General features: G+C 43.2%; 1 protein-coding gene across 1 annotated transcript in view; it reads right to left on the bottom strand.

Annotated features, from left to right (window-relative positions):
- Positions 1–8595: 8595 nt before the first annotated feature.
- LOC307228584 (cryptochrome-2-like) overlaps positions 8596–19191 on the bottom strand; it is a gene marked incomplete at its 5' end in the record, with an annotated part of 20027 nt that continues 9431 nt past the window's right edge. Inside the window, 6 exons of the mRNA XM_079998291.1 lie at positions 8596–8900; positions 9090–9198; positions 9417–9503; positions 13907–14109; positions 15143–15294; positions 16273–16584. Of these exons, the coding sequence (XP_079854417.1) occupies positions 9095–9198; positions 9417–9503; positions 13907–14109; positions 15143–15294; positions 16273–16584 (858 nt within the window). The 3' untranslated portion in view covers positions 8596–8900; positions 9090–9094. The remainder of the gene's footprint in view (positions 8901–9089; positions 9199–9416; positions 9504–13906; positions 14110–15142; positions 15295–16272; positions 16585–19191) is intronic.

Raw genomic sequence — 19191 nt, 5'->3', positions numbered from 1 at the left:
CCGGGTTAGAGCGGGGCAGGGGATGCCTGGACAAGAGGGTTTGGCGATGAGACACAATAGCAGTATTCTTTGATTATCGTGGTCTTTGTTTCACTCTGTTTGGATTTGAGCCGTTTCCCTCGCTCCTCATGTTCAGCTTGGCCTGCGTGGGTGTAGGGGTGACCTGCCGCTCGCCACCTTGCAGCGTACGCCCGCTGGAGCAACGCGTTCCCACCTTGCAGCTTTGGTAGACACGCCGGCAACACTCTCCCACTGATGCTGGCCTGCTCCGGCAGCTGGAGCACGGCCATGTCCGAGGCGGAGGCAGAATAAAAATTTGGATGAATCCCAATATTTGGGAACTGCCGGGAGAAAACTAAGTCTGACTCAGAATAGGAGCAGAATAAAGAGATTGTATAAATATTGTATGTGTATTCCATCGGGACATACGAGACACAGTCATGGGCAAAACTGGGCATAATTATTTAGTAATTTCAGATATTTTTTCTTTCATTCTTTGATAGTAAATCAGAAGGCAGATGGCATGATTCTGATCACCGTTGGAATTATGGAACTATATATTCGAATAGCCACATTTTTCTAAGTAAAAATAAAGAGGAGTTTTCTCTCATATACTGTACATACTGTATATAGTATGATTATTGTTATTATTTGTTAGGCATGGTAGGAAGGTGTAATATCCACAGCCCCCCAACTTTTAGTCTGGCTGTCTCGGCGTGGCATTGCAGGTCCAGGACCACCCTCACATGGACTGGGAGCCGCGGGCGCTGCTGGTCCTTTCCCACCACAACTGCGACCAAGTACCCTGTGCTGGCTGACCAGGGCCCCACTGCAGGCCAGGAGCCATGGTGTGGCCGCCCCCTGGTGGTAACAGCCTTCCCCATCTGATCTGCAGCACAAAACAAAATTAAAGTTCCTATCACTCTCACTTCATAATATACAAGACCAGACTTAGTATAGATTACATAATGAGAACTTGTGACAAATAAAACCAAGGGCGTCGATTCCAGGGGAGATGGGGGTGTGATGGGGGCCCCCACCATATAATGATGAATGAAAACGTAATAACTGTATTTAACATGATAACAGTGTTTGTTTATTTTGTCAAATCAACTGTCATCATCAAGTGAAAAAAAACAACAACCTTCCATTGAAAGGTTTTGGTTGCGCCCAATTTGTTTCACAACTTCAGTGCTGTCTAACAGCCATTTGGACAAAGAAAGGAATAAATAAAAATTGCCCCTTCAACCCCACGCCCAATCTCCAACCCGAAAATCCGCCCTCGCTCTCGACAACGTAAAAAAAACTCATCGCTGATCCGAATGTGAAGTCCACAGACTCAGACGTCTTTACTCTCTGCTGCTCTCACCCGGCAAACGGGAAACATGGCGCCGGGCGCCGGCTCCACCTGCCCGAGCTGCCATCGTGGACGTAGAAGGGGGAGGCACACCTGTGCTCAGTGATGGTGTGGAGCGATGTCTTATGGTTTGGGCGGCCGTTTGAAAAGCAAATAACTAATAACCACCACGGTGAGAGGTCGGGGCTACGGTGTCGAAGTTGTGCCCTCTACGTGAACGCGCACCTGAAGGTTGGTGCAGTGATCAAAAGTTTGGCTCTTTTTTTAGAAAGCCGACTCTTTGTGAAAAAAATAAAAATAAAAAATTTGCTCAATTGTTCAACCTGATTTGTGGGGGAGTGTTTCGTTTTGATGCGTCGACGTTACCAAACCAAAAGCAAAATATAACCTGTTTGTTTTTCAACCCACTGCTATGACGAATAGGGTGGGTACTGCAGGCCGTTTTACTCCCACGTGGCAGCTCTCCGTGCACTAAAAAAAAAAACCACGTCGGTGTCAACACGGCAACACAATGTTTCACCATGATGGCAGATGTGGCTTTAAAGACGCGCTGCCTCACAAGGTCGGACACGTTGGGCTCCAGGCAGCCTGTGCAGGCAAATGAAACAGGTTGTTATCAGTTGTGTCGACGCTGATCTATTTATGTTTGGATTAGTGTTGGGTTTGTCGTGTATTTTATTCGACTGTTAAACCAACCTTGAATGCCATGGTTTTCATCATCCTTTAAAATAATGAAGATAGATTATACCCCATCTGACGTTAGAGTTGTTGGGTTTTCGTCAAAACTCTCCATTTTCATTGGGAGACGGCTCACAAACGAATGTGGGATTACTCACAAATGTAATCAATCAATGGAATCGGAGGGGACTAAAAGTGTTAAATTGGCGCTAAATTGGCGCTTGTTTCCCCTGGTCGGTTAAACTGGCCCTTCACTGTAGGTCGCGTTTAAGTACCTTAAACGACACTGGTATGGAGTCAGCTGAAGTAGGTGTCATTCCCAGCCAAAGCCTAAGTGGAATTATTTCAATCGGCCATAAAAACAAACAAATAACCATAATGAGCTGCTCCATGGCAATGAAGGATATTCATATTTTTATTCAAATGATCATTAAACACAGTAGGCCCGCATCCTTCTCGCCAAAGTTGTATTAAAAAACAAATACAACCCCCGTTAAGTGTTAACTTTTGGAATCTTTCTTGTGCGAACTGAAGCCACAAGGGTTTGATCCCCGGTCACCATCAGCAAATAAAAGACGAGTAGCTGCAGTACATTTATTTGCTTGCAGCAAATAAATGTACTGCGGGCTCCAGTTGTTTACTTGTTTCCTTTCCGCGCGTCATTATCTCCGCTCCTCTTCAGACCCGATCCTCAGTTTGGCAGACGCACTCGGCCGAACCCGGATGGGAGCAGAGGCCAGCATTAAACAGAAGCCCAGCCGTCGTAGCTGCACGGACGCCTTCACCTGCAGGAGGTCACTCGGGCGGCGCCGAACGGGCGGCTCCTCCCTCCCGCTCGGGTGTCTGATTAATGTATTTTGGGCTTCGAGCCGCGGCTGGTTACCATTTAAAACGAATCAATAATTAAACATCTGGCATTATTCAGCGCTCCTACAAGTGTTTATCGGGAACAATAAAAGAGTTTTCATTCATCCCCGTCTGGATTTGGAGATCGTTTCAAAGACGTGTAACGATGACTCCTGAAACATCAATCATTAAAACAGCACAAAAGGGAAATGTGGCGGAACACAATGATAAACCCTCGATTTCCAGATGAATAACCGCATAACAGGCGCACCGGAATATTTCTTCCTCCGCTTCACTTTGGATCAAACCGAGGCGCTGTTTTTGTCGAGTTCCGCGACTGTGAAGTTGGACGTATCTGTCTGCCCTTTAGTCTGAAAAGCTTTCCTGGGAGAGGTGTGACAGAAGTAGAATACATAAGGAGACGGATCCAGAAAAAAAAAAAAAACCCCAAAAAAACCCAAACGGCTTGAAACAGTAGCTGTGAATCATAAATGGAACTCAGGCAGTAAAACACAGAGCGGCAGAGTGCAACTGTTTGAAGATGCTTTTAAGTCACCATGGAGTCAGCCTGGCACACCAGGGCAAAAGATGGTGAAGGAGAATTTTTTTGGAGAATTGTTAGACATTCCGTTGACAGAAATGGGATACCGGAGCCAGGAATATGAGTGCGACTCCAGTGTCCGGAACATGTGACTCCGATACACATGGGTGTATTGAACAGAAAGTGGTTGACACCAAAATAACACACACAAGCTTTTGTGGCTCCATCTGCGCTAAAGCAAACCTCGCTTCGCACCAATTCTGTATACGCATCCGACAGTCGGATCCTCCCTCTAGTGGTCGTCGGATCAATTAATTTATTGATTGTGAATATGGCGACATCCATGGTTAATGTTAATAACGTCATAATATATATAGACGTGACTTGTTTACTAAGTTCCACTGAAAAAACTTTAATTGAGGTCACATCTGGTCGTACTGTTGGACCGAACCCTCAATAAGAGCTGTACAATCTTAACGTGTGAAGCAAGCTTCACTACAGACTAGAAACAGGAAGTTGCATCGCTTCCTCATGGCAACCCACCACAGCCAACTTCAAAAAACAGCTGTAAATAAATTGTGATATGAGTGTTATTCAAAACATAAATATACCAAGACACATCTGACTATGATGTCAGTTTCCCGTTTTGGACCAAGCAGCTCGGACTGTTTGCCGCATTGGACTGTATGTAAGCCTAAGTCCTAAAATACATTCTGAGAGAAACCTGCAGATGGATCAGTGTTAGACTGGTGACCTCAGAACCTCAGAACCGGACCCTGACCACCGGTCAGAACTGATTCTTCATGAAGGTTGGAAGAAGTGACCACAGGGCCACGTGAACCAATCCCACAGCACTGTACTGAGAGCAAACTGCTACAGAAGACCAGACAACTGCTGATTTTCTTAAAAAAAAAAAAAAAAAAAAAAAATATATATATATATATATATATATATATATATATATAAATTAAATTAACTATAAAACCCATTTATCTGTTGACATCACAGCATTCATTCATTAAAATGTAATTTGTGTGAAGCTTATTTTGTTTTCGTTTGTGTGACATTTACAAGACTGACTCCATATGCCTGTGTGCGATTAGAAGGCTGCGAATCTCTAATGTCGCACCCAATGTGTTGATAAGCCTCATGTACGACTCCGTCCTTCATGAGATTATAAATTTCATCAGAGCAGCTGTAGCCGACTTGTCACCGCTCGGTGTGTTCACCTTAGAATAATACTGCTGCATCGAATTCCTTTCATAATAAAACTCAGTATTTGCAAATGCTCATTTTCATCATAATACATTCACACACATCAATCAACACATCAACTGATTGGTTCAGACATATGGCACCAATCATTTTATGATGGACTACAAATTAATTAAATGCAAATGTGTTCCCGTGAAAATCTCTCTCTATATTTCTAAATTAAATGGTCCATTTAATAATTGATTCAATTATTTATTCATTTAATGATTTTATTTTGAGTAATTTGGTCCTGTTCATGAAATAGCAGTATTTTCTATAATATTCCAGTAGATGGCAGCATGAGAGAACGTGTTGAAATAACACACACCAAGCAGTTTGCACTGAAAGCGCGTCACAGACTTCTTAGAATAATTTCATTGATAAGATTTTGTTTCGGAGGCGGGTCACGCTGTAATGCCTGTTTGTGACAAAATATGACATTTAACATAACATACTTTCCTATACATTATTTTAGTTGTTTTCCCCTCAATTATATACTTTGGACTAAAACTGAAATACTATTTTGTGTTTAATTATTATTACTTGTATCTCCATAGATGCACATAATATCATTATTGTCATAGAGAACAGTCATGAGAATAAAATCCCATTATTACTTCTGACCTTCAAAAGGAAGTCAGCTAAAATGAATGCCTATGTTGCAATGTACAATATCAATATAGCAACCTACTATTGACTTAGGAGGTAAAAAAAAACCAACCCAGAATAATTGTATTTTTATTTTTTTTTTTTTTTTTTCAAATGTGTTTAAACTGTGCCAAAGTTATCTACAATCTCTTTCTCCAAAACAAGTACGAGCTAGGTCAGTTCATCCATGTCACGGGATAAAGACCTGCACCACCCCATTAACTAAAAAGCCACATCTTGGCATGAGGAAATAGATAAAGCTCTGTCAGCCAGAGGCGTTGCTAGGATACAAAGACATCAGGGTCTTCGCCCAAGCAGGATCGAGCCATTTTGCCGCTCTCGACAAACTGTTGACGACGTACAGTACAACTCTGCATGCAGCTGTATGCACTTTCTGGTTTTTGGATAATTGGAAGGCGCAACCTGAAAATTTCAGACTGTGAATTTCAGTTTTGCATTGGTGAATTGATGATCCTCTATTTCGTGTTCCCCAGTGCTGCACCTGTGGGCCCAGTTGATTTGTCGAATCAATCCTCTCTCCCGTGATTCCAGGATTAAAAGCCTCTCAGAGAGGCTGATAACCATCAAATTAAGATAATCTTGTCAATTTTCCGTTTAGATCTATTTACAATGAATCTATTTACCAAACGCAATGTGCTGGTTTAGCCTGTTTTTCAAGAGATATTGATCAATGTAATTTATTTTAATTTCATGTAACTTCACGACAGGAGACTTCTTTCCACCCACAGCCATTTTATTGAGGAGCAATGCTACTGATGACAAGATCATCTCAAAATCTGCTCAATTATCAATATCACAATGAGGACGTATTGTGATTCAACAAATAAAGTCTGAAAATATGATTAGAAATAGCTCTGATAACAGCATTGACGGTTGTAAAGAAGCATGAGCACTTACAATGGATGCATTGATGGTTTCTTGCAGTAGCCTTTTATAATTTTAATGTTAATCATATGACGCATAGGTATTATCAAAAATATTGATTATATCATTTTGAAATCGTATCAGTACAGGCTTGCTCAGGACTCAATCCCATTACATAATCATTTATAGACAACAATAGGATCAAGCAAATAACGTTAAAGGTCACAGTTTAGCCAGTGTGGTAACTTTGGAAAAAAAATGATGTTAACACCATTTGAAGAGAATATAGATAGATGACAGTTTTCAAACCAAACATTTGAATGAGTCACCAGAGTCCCCGATTCCTTTATTCATCGGTAATATGAGAGGCCAGATCCAGGTAACAAACATCCCGGTCTTTCTACATCTCTGATAGGTGCGCAGAGTACGGCAGGATGTTCCACGAACATCGCGCCATGCACAGACATGCACGAGCAACCATGAGCTACAATGCTGGTCAGTGGTTTTGGCAGCCCTTCAAATCAACGCAAAAAATAAAAATAAATCACGCACGCACACGCACACACACACACACACACACACACACACACACACACACACACACACACACACACACACACACACACACACACACACACACACCCCTTTGACAACCAATAATCGACCTTGATGTCGATGTTGTACACCATATCAACCATTTCCTGAACTGCAATGTTTTGTTACTGCAAATTTTGCTGCTAACTTCACTTGCAATTGAAATGATCAGGAACCTGATAAAACAGCTTTACATGACAATACTTTCCCTCTAAACATCAGCGTATTTTTCTCCTGTTCATGTAAAAATCAGTTTCAAATATTCAACATTAGGAATTTCAATTACTTAAAAAAAAAACCTCAATAAATATAGAAAATAAGTAATATTTAAAAAGAAAGTTACGAACAAAGTGCATTCAAAGTTGGTGTATTATCATAAGAAAACACCGGGACGACCAGGGAGCTGAGCAGCATTGTAACTTGTCTAAAATAAATTTTCACGTGGAGGATATTTGGAACATCATATTTAAAGTTATTTAATTTAAGTTACTTCATTTAGACTCCATTTTACTGTCGTTGGAGTCTTCCATACTTGCCTTGCCAAACAACCAATTCCCTTTTATTGCAAATATTTAAATGGGCACCAATATGAAAGATAGAAAATAAAAATGAATTGTAGGGATGCACAGATTGTGAAATTTCTGGGCGGATAACGACACCCGTGTTTTTCCCGAGTTCCCCTGAACGCAGCATCGCTTATAGTTTTTCGAGTTGCCATGAACGCAGCATCACTTCCTGCTTCGAGCGCTGCGGAGAGCTGTGCCCGCACATTCTAAAATCGATCACGGATGGCGTCAGATATATTTTGGTGGTCGTTAACGTACCTGGCCGGCCCGCCCAAGGCAGGTCTACGTGTGGGAAACACTGGAGAAACTTCGGCCACTGCCATCCGAGAATATCATGTTATTTGCAATAAGCGGATGGCAGTCAACAAGGCGAATATTGGCCGATGCGAATGTACGGCCGATAAATCGGTGCATCCCTAATAAATAGCTGGGAGAGTAGTGTAGAATAGTGTAGTGGAGTAGGGCAATAATGACAGACAAGCTGAGAGCAGAACATTCTCTGTGTCAGAGGAGAAAAGGTCATGGCGGCGACAAGTTTCCAAAAGACCTCTTTGGTGACAATTCGACCGATCCTGCTGCTTCTAAAACGACCAGGTGAATGTCACCTGTATCTCAGAATTAAAGGATAGGTTCAGGTTTGTGTCAACCAAGGCCTCATTAAAATTTGTATTCCCTTCATTTATGAACTTTATTTGTTCATCGCACAACTTAATTGAACGCTTTACTATTGAGGAATTAACCACTCTGCTGCAGCTTCTCTATGCTTAAATGGAGTCCAATGGGTCAAACCTTTAAGCCTTAAAAAAAAAAAAAAAAAAAAAAAAACCATGAAATCGCCTTTTTAGTGCATTGTTTTTCCATGTTCTGAATGACAGTAATATGATGTTTTATTTCAAACAACCTTTTGAAATTGCCGCAGTCCATATACATCGTAATGATGGCTACAGCAGATTGCCAGGACCAAGCGCCCAACTTCCTGTTTCTAATCTCTTAAATGAAAGTATAATTATAAGTGCGGAAAAAGGCAATAAAAAAAAAACCCAAAACTGATAAAATCCATGGTTTGCAACATTTTTTTTTGTATAAAATAAAGACTTTTGGATCATAATTAGGTAGTTTCCTGTTTTCAAAAAGAGAATGACTTTTTTCTAAAGCTTACACGTTTGCCCCATTGTACTGCACTTAATCACTGTGACATGCTGTAGCAGAGCAATACGTTTCTCAGTAGTAAAGCGTTTGTGCTATGAACATTTCTAAATAATGGGAACCTATATTTCAATCAGACCCAAGTTGGAAAATGGCCAACCTATTCTTTAACTGGTGTCCATTTATCATAGCCGTATTTCTATAACTATCAGCAAAAACATTTCACATTTGTTATTTATTAGTTATAATCATAGTCATTGCTTTACTTGGTAACATTCACTGCTTTCAGTCACTGCATGTGCAGTGGTGTCCAGTGTGCGAAGGTGCGGTTTCTCTACTTTCTGCTGAGGGCTCGATCGCGTGATGTCCTCAACTTGTAAACAGTCTGAAAATTACACAGAAAACCAGAAAATTGTAAAACGTAACATTTTAAATGCCAGGTATTGACGATATGAATGCATGCTGCGAATATTGAGAGTTCAGAAGTATCTAAAAAAGTTATAATCCTATCAGAGTAAATGCCTCGACAGATCTCCATTTTTCCGATATAAAAACCTTTCAATCTGCCACTTACCTTTTTCATTGTCTTTCAGAGCTCTTGCACCAGGGAATTTTGGGTGGAGGACACCTCTCCTGAGTGGGAGAGCTCCTCTTCCTTGGTGGTGACCCTGCATTAGGTACAGCTGTGGGACCCCCCCATAGTCCAAGTGAAGAAGAAGAGGGAAAAAAAACAAAAAACAAACAAACGCTAGTGTAAAATGAATGTGGATAATGTAGGAAAGTGACTCGCAGTGACTTTGCATTATTCTACACCGTATTTCCATTATAACATTCTATCAGCTACTATTCTATCACATCTATCACATGTATCTGCAGGTTGACGGGATGAATATCGACTGACTTTTTGAGTTTCCCACAGCCTCCGATGTGTCCACGGGTGGAGAGGACTCCACTCCCTCCTGCAGTGTGGACACGGACCCCAGCAGACCTGACACAGAGAGAGGAGTGGGGTGGTGTTAAGAAGCTCTTCAAAACAGGCGGAGGGGAGCCAACTGGATTGCTGAATGTCTTCACACTAAGTGCAGAAATGTAGTCGCCACTCTTCACACGTGGGCAGAAACGGTCAACATCCACCGCAAATCCAAAATAAATGTTGTCAGTTTGAGATTTAATAATGCAAAAAAGTATGACTACATGTAAAAAATATATAGATATAAAATAATATATAAAACATAATAAAATATAATTATTAAAAAATATATTTAAATAAAAACAAATCAATTAATTAATTATAAACACAAGTAATTATACTTATATATATTATATAAAATTATTATCATTTGTGTACTTTACTGAAGATAAAAAAAACAAAACGCACAATCACGTAATACCTTTGTAAACTATGATAAATTGCGCGGTTATTTGGGCTCCGCCGGGTTTAAATCCAGCGACTGTGTGGCCTTCTTTTGGCCCTTTTGTGAGAGTGTGAGAGAGTGCCCCCAGCCTCACCCTGCCTTACAGAACCCTCCACCATGGGTCCCAGGGTGACGCATCATGGACATAATACATCTGTCCACATTACCTCTGAAAACCGAGGACTGTAGGCATTGTAACTTTGAGGTGTTTTTCCTGAGACATTGAGGTTCAAATGGTCCAAACCGCATGAAGCAAAAGGATCCCCGACAGGGTACAAAATCTTTGTCTAGTGTCAAGTGCTATAGACATTGCTGACTATCCAGCTGAAACCAAATCTGCGTGTGTGTGTGTGTGTGTGTGTGGTTGGTTGGTTGCATGAATTGGGAACCGGGGTTATACAACATAAGTGTTTTCTACTTATCAGTGAGGGGCCTGGTTGCCCTCGGCAACCAGGTTGACTTAATTGGCAACCAGGGACAGCAAACAGTAAAACATTCACCCAAAAATAAATGAATTTGTTGCATTAGTGGTATTTAAATATTGCTGTTACAGTGGAACCAGAACGCTGCACGTGCGTTGGCGAGATTATTGACGTGCGCACCGGTGCGCACAGGCACCTGTGGAAGAAATTCTTCTGCATTGATCGGTGAGGTTAATCTGCCCGCTACAGGAAAACAAAAACTGAGAATATTCAAGATTATTTATTCTGCAGAATAAAGAGAAAGGTTCCGTACTGCTCCAAAGCAGTGCTCTGACCAGTCTGATCTTATTTCTGATCAAGAGGGCTTTACACAACAACAGAAGGTGTGGCTTGGGTCAGAAGTCATTTACAAGTCTGTGTCCCTCAACTGTCTCCCTGGATGCCAACCTCAAACAGTCAATTCACAGGAACTTTTAAATGACCTGGCAGAGGCGGATAACAATCCCTTACAATGCACCTCCAGGCTCCCCGGTGGTTATTCTTCATCTCCTTACAAGGTAAACAGGGCCGAATGTGATCTGGTTCTTCCATGTTAGAATTGACATTGTAGTGAGAAAGAACATTTCTCTTTACATAAAGTTGGGGGGTTCCTGGGAAAACTGAGACAGTGCTTTTAAAAAAAAAAACTCCCCCTCTGGAGGTAGAGGCCTTTGTCCTCATTCAAAATAAATGATCGGAAGCATTTTTCTCTCGCACGCGTGATAGAGACGGCAAAGCAAATTAAGGCGTTTGACGGTGGTGGTAAAGTTCTACTAACCCGCCAACATCACAAACAAATGTGCAAATTGATTCAACGAACAAAAAACAGATGGATGTGAACGAAAAACAAAACTGACATTTTTGAAGTCCTGGGAGGCCAATCTGATTTGGTGCGACTGATAAGCTACAGGATGGATCAGGCATGCAGGGGGTAACGTTTGCTCTGTTAACTTAATATAGGCTAATTTAGTTACATTTTGCAGATGAACATCCGATCTTAGTAGGTCTGTCCCCGACTCAGCATTTTGTCAGTCGAACTGGATTTGGCTGTTCAACACAAAGATGCGACTATTTGTTCATTTTTCTATTCAGTTCAGTGCCCCACAAAGCTCCTATATCAGCCTCCACGGGTCTCATCTTTCACCTGTAAGACTCACGTTTTAATGCCTTTCTTCGTCATCTGCGATGTGAAAACATCACATTTCCACACAGGGAAAGTAAAAGTGTGCGTCCTGCTCAGAGTTATAAAATCCCAGCGCACCGCGGAGCGTCTCTCCTGTCAGCCCAAGAGGCAATCACAGTGGGCGGCAGTAGAGCAAGGTCATTACAGTCAGGGTAGTACAAACAACTCGCTTTTCGGCGAATGACGCTTTTTTTCCCACGTCAATTTGTGTGACTTGTGTGAGCCGTCCAAATCGATCTGAAGCATTTCCATTTTTTATTTGGAGGGGAGGGGGGTGCGGCGACCCTCATTTTTTATCTGTCCGAGAAAACGACACCATCCACGATTGATTATCTAGTGGACTCGTTCTCTGATATAACGCTAGAACACTCGGACACGGCTTTAGTCTCCGTTTGAAAGCGCTCTAAAGCAGGGAGCAATGCTGTGTTCACAGGCTCAGAAAACTGTAATGCATGTCTGAAGTGACGTGTTCATTGGAACTCGGAAAACCATCGGCTACGACTACAAGTACATTTCAGACCTGTGGGAACTTCGAGTAGCTCTCTCTTTTTTCACCATACATCGTTTGCATCCCTGTACAGTTAAAATCTAAAGCTAGGTGGTGAAAACATTTTAGTGAAAACTAGACAGAAAAATAATGAAAACTAACTGAAACAATATTGTGTACCTCACACCCGGGTACATTAGTAGAAATTCTGAAGCGTACTGTGGGCATTATTACGTCATACTTACAAAACTAACTAAAATAAAATAAAAAAATATACAGAAAGTGCTTTTAGTTTTAGTCTGTCAATTTGGTCAAATTTGTCATTATATAGCCGTTAAAGTACAATAAACATTTCTTATCTTTTGAGACAGACAGCAATAATAATGAGCATTGCTCAGACTTCATCTGGTGGAGAGATACTTTTAAATGAAAAGATGCATTTACCATTGTTAACAATGAGGGGACAAACAAGACTGTTGCGATTATTATTGTCTGTGTGGTGAGTATGTACTGTACATACATGTACAGTTGGTGTAAGAGAGAGACAGAGACACAGGCTAAGGCTCAGGCCAAGTGTGACCAGAGGAGTTGGTTGCTCTTGTCTGTCTTGACTTTTGTGTTTTTCCCCCTCTGAAGATTCAAATTCAAGTATCAGATAAAACACAAACTAAAACATTTTGTTCGGTTACCCTAATAAAGCTTTTAAACATTATTTTATGTCGCATTATCATCATTAAGCCAACGTATAACTGCGTAGTATCTTAATTACTAAAAATGGCATCATGTTTTCAATTTCGGCAACCAAGGGCTGATCCCTGGTTTCAAACCTGGCAAACACTTTTAAAAGTTAGTGTTGCACCCTGAAGAGTCGTTGATAATACTCTAGGAGATGATGGCAATCCTGTCAACACAACTAACACATAGCTGCTCGCATCAGGTTCAAGTCTCTGATGCTGGCCTACAGAGTGATGGCTGGGAACGCTCCCACCTACTTAAATGCTCTTGTAAGAGCACATGTTGCCCCCCGGGTGCTGCGCTCGTCAAATGAGCGTCGCCTGGCTCTGCCGGCCGTACAGCCACGGCAATCCAGGCTGTTCTCATTTGTAGTTCCACGTCGGTGGAACGAGCTGCCAAAAACGACCAGAGCGGGGGCCTCCCTCTCTGTCTTTAAGAAGCACTTGAAGACCCAGCTCTTCAAGTGAGTACCTCCTCTCCTAACCCACAATTACTTAGCACCACCTTGCAGTGTTTATTGTTACACGAATGTCGCAATGTAGCTTGAATGTTATTCTCCCTTGTAAGTCGCTTTGGATAAAAGCGTCTGCTAAATGACTAAATGTAAATGTAAATGTAAACACATTTAATAATTGCACATTCATAATTGTGGGTGTCCTGTAGTTTAAATGTCCAGCCATTGAGAATATGCAAAGAAATTTCATTTGAATCAAATTGTCATCTGAGCAATAGGGAAAGTGTATTGTTCAGAAAAAGTCCGGTTGGTGGAATTATGTGAAGGTAAAGGAGCAGCGCTGCCTTAAAGGGCCACTGCAGCACCAGTATACACTGTGTAACAGTAGAAATACAAAAGGGTCTCACTGCCGAGAATAACTTCATGTTTGGATTGGTTCAAGGAAGAACGTCCAAAAATGCTGTGCATGAGTAAACATTCAAGACTTAATGGCGATTTCATTTATTTGCATGCAGCCACTTAGTCCTTGTTTGTGAGTGATGACCCCGCTTGATTTGGTGCGGAATTTAAGTCTGTGCCCTCGTCAATTCCAAGCGACCGGAGGGAGATCCATCAGATTGTGTGTGAGATCAGTGAGGCGGTGGTGTGTCACTCACTGAGTCCCTTGTAGCTGGAGAGCTGCATGTAGACCTGCTTCATCCTCTCGATGTTGAGGCGGCTTTGCTGGGCGTGGTCCACCATGGGCTGGGGGTAGTCCACGCCCACCACGCAGCCGGCCTCCCGCTGCACCTCCTCGGGGGCGCTCCACGGCTCATGGATGTAGCGGTCGGGGTAGCCGCGCAGTTTCGGGATGTAGCGCCTGCAGACACATCCACCCGAGCGTCATAATTGTGTTTAAGGTCCGGACGCTCACCGCCAGTCAATCTTATTATGTCACCTTCAACTAGTTCACGGGGGAAATGAGGAGTAACGAGCAATTAAGACGACCGCCCGGAGGGTCGGCCATGGTTTATAGGCGCCGAAATGTCAATCTCCGCAATCGTCTCCATAGCAATACCGGTTGTTGCCGGGGGGGGATCGATAAAAGAACATGTAGCCGGGCAGAGAGCTTATTTGTTCTAATGACGAGCAGGAGAAATGTCTCCCCAGAGGCCCCAAACTGGCCGCACCTCGCGCGGACACCGTGAGTACATAATAGCCAGTTCGTGCCGAGTTAAGCTGATCAGTTTGTAAGATCGGTAGATTCCACAATCATCATATGTTTTGCCACTGACTTTAATTGGAATTGGAATTTTTAACCAAGAGGGAATAAATGCTGCAGAAAAGAAAACGCAAAGTAGTTGAGTTCCCATCAGTTAGGTTGGGGCAAATTTTAATCAGTCTCTCCAATTTCTTATGCTCCATGTTTTACATCCAATGCCAAACAATGCCTCTTCTGCAATAGGTGTTATTACACTATTATAAGCTTGATTGACTTTATTTGTATGACTGACATGATTTCATGATTCCCACACAAATCAATTTATAATAGCTAATAATTATAATAATCATACTGAGACAAATACTACTTTTACTGTACTACTACTAATGTTATTATTATTCATAAGTTAATAGCTAAATAAGCTCAAGAGTATATTAAATATGGCTAGGAGAAAATTTTCAGACCTGTACATTTATTTGTTTGTGAAGAATTTGCCAAATGTCTTGTATTGTATTTTTTATCTATAATGGTTATTTCGCGTGTTTCTTGTCTGAAATAAAATTGATCAATCAATCAAATCTATGATGTCTCTTCATGGCAGACACACCCTCTCCTCTTTCCTTTTTGCAATATCTCTCCACATTTTTACACATTTTTTTCCATAGAGACAGACAGATAGACAGCCAGATACCTGATGTAGTCTCCTGAGGGGTCGATCCTCCGGCCAAAGCCCACGGGGCAGTAGCAGTGGAAGAACTGCTGGAAGAAGGAGCTGCAGGAGGTCCACATCCAGCTGCCGGCGTTGACGCTCCAGTCGGCGTCGAGGAGAAGCTCCTCAAACACCTGGAGCCAGAGGGAGAAGGCACATAACAGCAGGTGAGGAACATTCTGTGGCTGTTTGGGACGGAGGAATGGCAGTGGAATGGGAAGGGGTCTGACCTGCATTTTCCATAGAGATACTTCTCATTAATTCCAATCAATACCAATAACATGCCAATTTAATTAGTGCTGGGATTGGGCTGGATCTGACGACTCGATTCGATATCAATTCAGTCGGATGTTGATGAGACGGCTCACGATGCAATTCTATATTGATATGTTTACATCACCATTTAGCAGGCACTTTTGTCCAAAGCGACTTATAATTGTTCATACACCGATGCAGCCATCAGGTGCAGTTAGGGGTAAAGTGTCCTGTTCAAGGACACTAAAGCATGCTCGCAGAAGGAGCCAGGGATCGAACCGACAACCTACGGATTACAAGATGACCCACTCTACCCCCATATATATATATATTAGATTTTTTTTATATGATTTTTTTCAGGACTGCAAAGCTCTTTTCTAAATGCTAATAGTCTGAAGAAAGGCAGCAATCCTCACCAAGACAAATTCTTTGTATGAAATGTACCTGGTGGAATCAACTGATTCTAATTCTATGGTGGAAGTACGTCATTCAAGTGGGAAAATGGTTGTATAACTCCCAAGTATCGACATTACAAGTTTCAAATTTTTTTACACTGTACTTATTATTGAGTTTTCCAAATACACACAAAGAACAGACAAACAAAAACAAGGAGTCAGTCATCTTAATCTATTTGTTCATTTTTCAATATGCCATCGATCCATTATTATGTAACTTCATATTGTTCATATTGTTAGTGTCCTGTTGTTAATGTTAAAGTAATAACTTTTCCCATTCATGTGTTTTTTCCATGAAATAGATTATATCGAGCTGTTGTTTTGGGGTTGGGGGTTCAATTATATACCATCTTCTTGTAATGGATTACAATTTTGTGCGTGTGCATGTTTTTTGGTGAGTACCTTCATGCCACACTCCCAGCTGAGCCACAGGTCTCCGCGGGTCAGGAAGCAGGCGGCGGCGTGGCGGGCCAGGTGGTGGACCCAGCCCTCCTGCCGCAGCTGGGTCATGATGGCGTCGATCCAGGGGAAGCCTGTCTGGCCCTGCGCCCACTTGGCCAGTGCCTCGGGGTCCTGGTCCCAGGGGATCTGCACGCAGATGGGGTTGCCCTCCATGCGGTCGAAGCGTGGGTTGTTGGTGCCCACTGTGTAGAAGAACTCGCGCCACATCAGCTGGCTGTAGAGCGAGAACGGTGGCGTGCTGTTTTTCCTCACCTGGAGGGGGGGGGGGGGGGGGTCAGAGGGGTGGTCAGAGGGGTTTAGGACCAATTTGAGGGGTTAAATGGAACACATTAAAAAGGCTGACAATATACAGTATGGTTGCTCATTAGCAATTTGCAGCTTTTATCAAAATAGACTATCAAAACATGTGAAATCTAAAATAAGAAATATCAAGGTTTAAAGTGGCTGTTTCCATGGTTTCTGTGAATAAACACCAATAACCATAACTGGCTTGAACCGGGAGCAAAATTACTTTGTATTGATCCTTAAAATGTATAATGCACAATTTGTTGGAGGTCTCACCCCTACAGCTCAGAATGACGCTCCCAATGCTTCAAGGCCCTGTCCACAGGCACATGGATATTTTTAAAAATGTAGTATTTTCTCTGCGTTTTGGCCTCCGGCCCACACGCCATCGAAACGCTCTAAATTCATGCCTGGAAGTGACGACACCACACTCACGTCCCACCCCTGCGGTATATATTGCGGCTGGACTTCTGCTTCCTCCATTTTAGTAGCTGAGCGCTTCGGAAGGGCAGGGTACTGCAGCACAGTAATAGCTCTGGTCCCGCCTCAGGGAACTGTGGTAGCCTACGCAACCTAGACGTTCCCTATCATAGGGACTGTGGATCTTATACTCATGGGGCCGTATACCATCATACGTATAGTATGTTATGGTGATCACCTGAGGGAGGTTCCCGTAATAACGTACCCCCACTGGTGTGTGTGTTCCAGACATGAGTGGAGGTGTGAGAAAAATTCTTATGGCATACTCAGGTCTGTGCGCCAAACACGGCATGTGTCTACTCTTGGCCCCCCTAAAGAGGGCCCAAGAGGAGATCACTGTCCTGGTGGAGTGTGTGCACAGGCTCTGAGAGGCTCTAATGACAGGCTCCTATAGGCCAATTCTATGACTTCTACCAGCCAATGAGCCAACCGCTCCTTGGACAGGTGCCTACCCTTTGCTTGGGTGCCAAAGCACACAAACAACTGGTCCCCACGCCTAAGTGCGGTCCATATAACACTGCAGCGCCAGAACCGGGCACAAAGCGTTAAGCCTCTCCTGCTCCCAACTCAATAGGTGGCGGAGAGAAGGCCACTTACACAATGACCTGAGTGGTAATTACCTTTGGTAACTTTGGCGCCTATGGCCACGGGTGGGCCAATGCATTCATCTCTAACAGGGGCTGGTCCCCCCCTAGGGAGAACCATAACGTGCACTGAATAGTCTCTCGTGACGCAAACAGGTCCACCTCCGCCCCGGCCAAACCACATCCAGATCTCCTCCTCCACCACCTGGGGGTGAAAGCGCCAGTCTGACGCCTGGGGGTTTGCCCCTGGACAACAGGTCTGCCCCACGGTTGAGGCAGCCAGGGATGTGGACCGCCCAGAGGGAGAGAAGGTTCTGCTCTGCATACAGCCGGCAACGGTTCACCATCTGACACTGGGGAGGAACCAGATTGATGTATGCTGCCACCGACGTGCTGTCAGACCTCATCAGAACATGTCGGCCCTTGAGGGCTGGCAGGAAGTGCTGAAGAGCTAATCGAGCCGTGTGCAGCTCTAACACGTTTACGTGATTCCACCAGGATTCCGTCGGCCGCCTTTCTCCCTGCGGGTTCTGCAGTCTGGATACGACCTCCTCGACATCATTGGTCCATTTCCTCGCCGGAGGAAAAAAGTGAGCGTATAGAAAATAAATTGAATATATACACACACAGATCAGCCACAATATTAAAACCACTGACAGGTTAAGTGAATAGCATTGAACGTCTCGTTACGATGTCACTTGTCAAGGGGTGGGATGTATTCGGCAGCAAGTGAACAGTCAGTTCTTGAATTTGATGAAATTGATGAAATGTAAAGATCGGAGCGACTTCGAAACAGGCCAAATTGTGATGGCTAGAGGACTGGGTCAGAGCATCTCAAAAACGGCGGGTCTTGTGTTCCCGGTATGCAGTGGTTAGTACCTACCAAAGGTGGTCCAAGGAAGGACGACCGGTAAACCGGTGACAGGGTTATGGGCGTCCATGGGCTCATTGATGCACATAGGGAGCGAAGGCTCTGAAAACGGCACTTGGGTGGCGACACGTACCACCTACCTAAACAATGTAGCAGACCAAGTAAACACCTTCATGGCAACAGTATTCCCTGACGGCAGTGGCCTCTTTCAGCAGAATAATGCACCCTGCCATACTGCAAAAATTGTTCAGGAGTAGTTTGAGGAACATAAAGAGTTCAAGGTGTTGACTTGGCCTCCAAATTCCCCAGATCTCAATCCGATCGAGTGGGATGGTATTGGCATCTGTGGGATGTGTTGGAACAACAAGCTTGATCCATGGAGATCCAAGCTCGCAACTTACAGGATCTGCTGCTAACGTCTTGGTACAAGATACCACAGGACACCTTCAGAAGTGTTGTGGAGTCTATGTCCCGACGGGTCAGAGCTGTTTTGGCGGCACAAGGGGGACCTACACAATATTAGGCAAGTGGTTTTAATGTTGTGGCTGATCGGTTTGTGTACTCCCTCACCGAATGTTACTCGAGCAGGGATCTCCAGTGGGATCCGAGAGGTGAAGCAGACGTGGAAATTAGTATGTT

The sequence above is a fragment of the Zeus faber genome (genome assembly GCF_960531495.2).
Source record: "Zeus faber genome assembly, chromosome: 3".
Taxonomy (NCBI): Eukaryota; Metazoa; Chordata; class Actinopteri; order Zeiformes; family Zeidae; genus Zeus; species Zeus faber.
The sequence above is the reverse complement of the archived record's forward strand: the minus strand, read 5'-3'. Positions and strand labels throughout refer to the sequence as shown.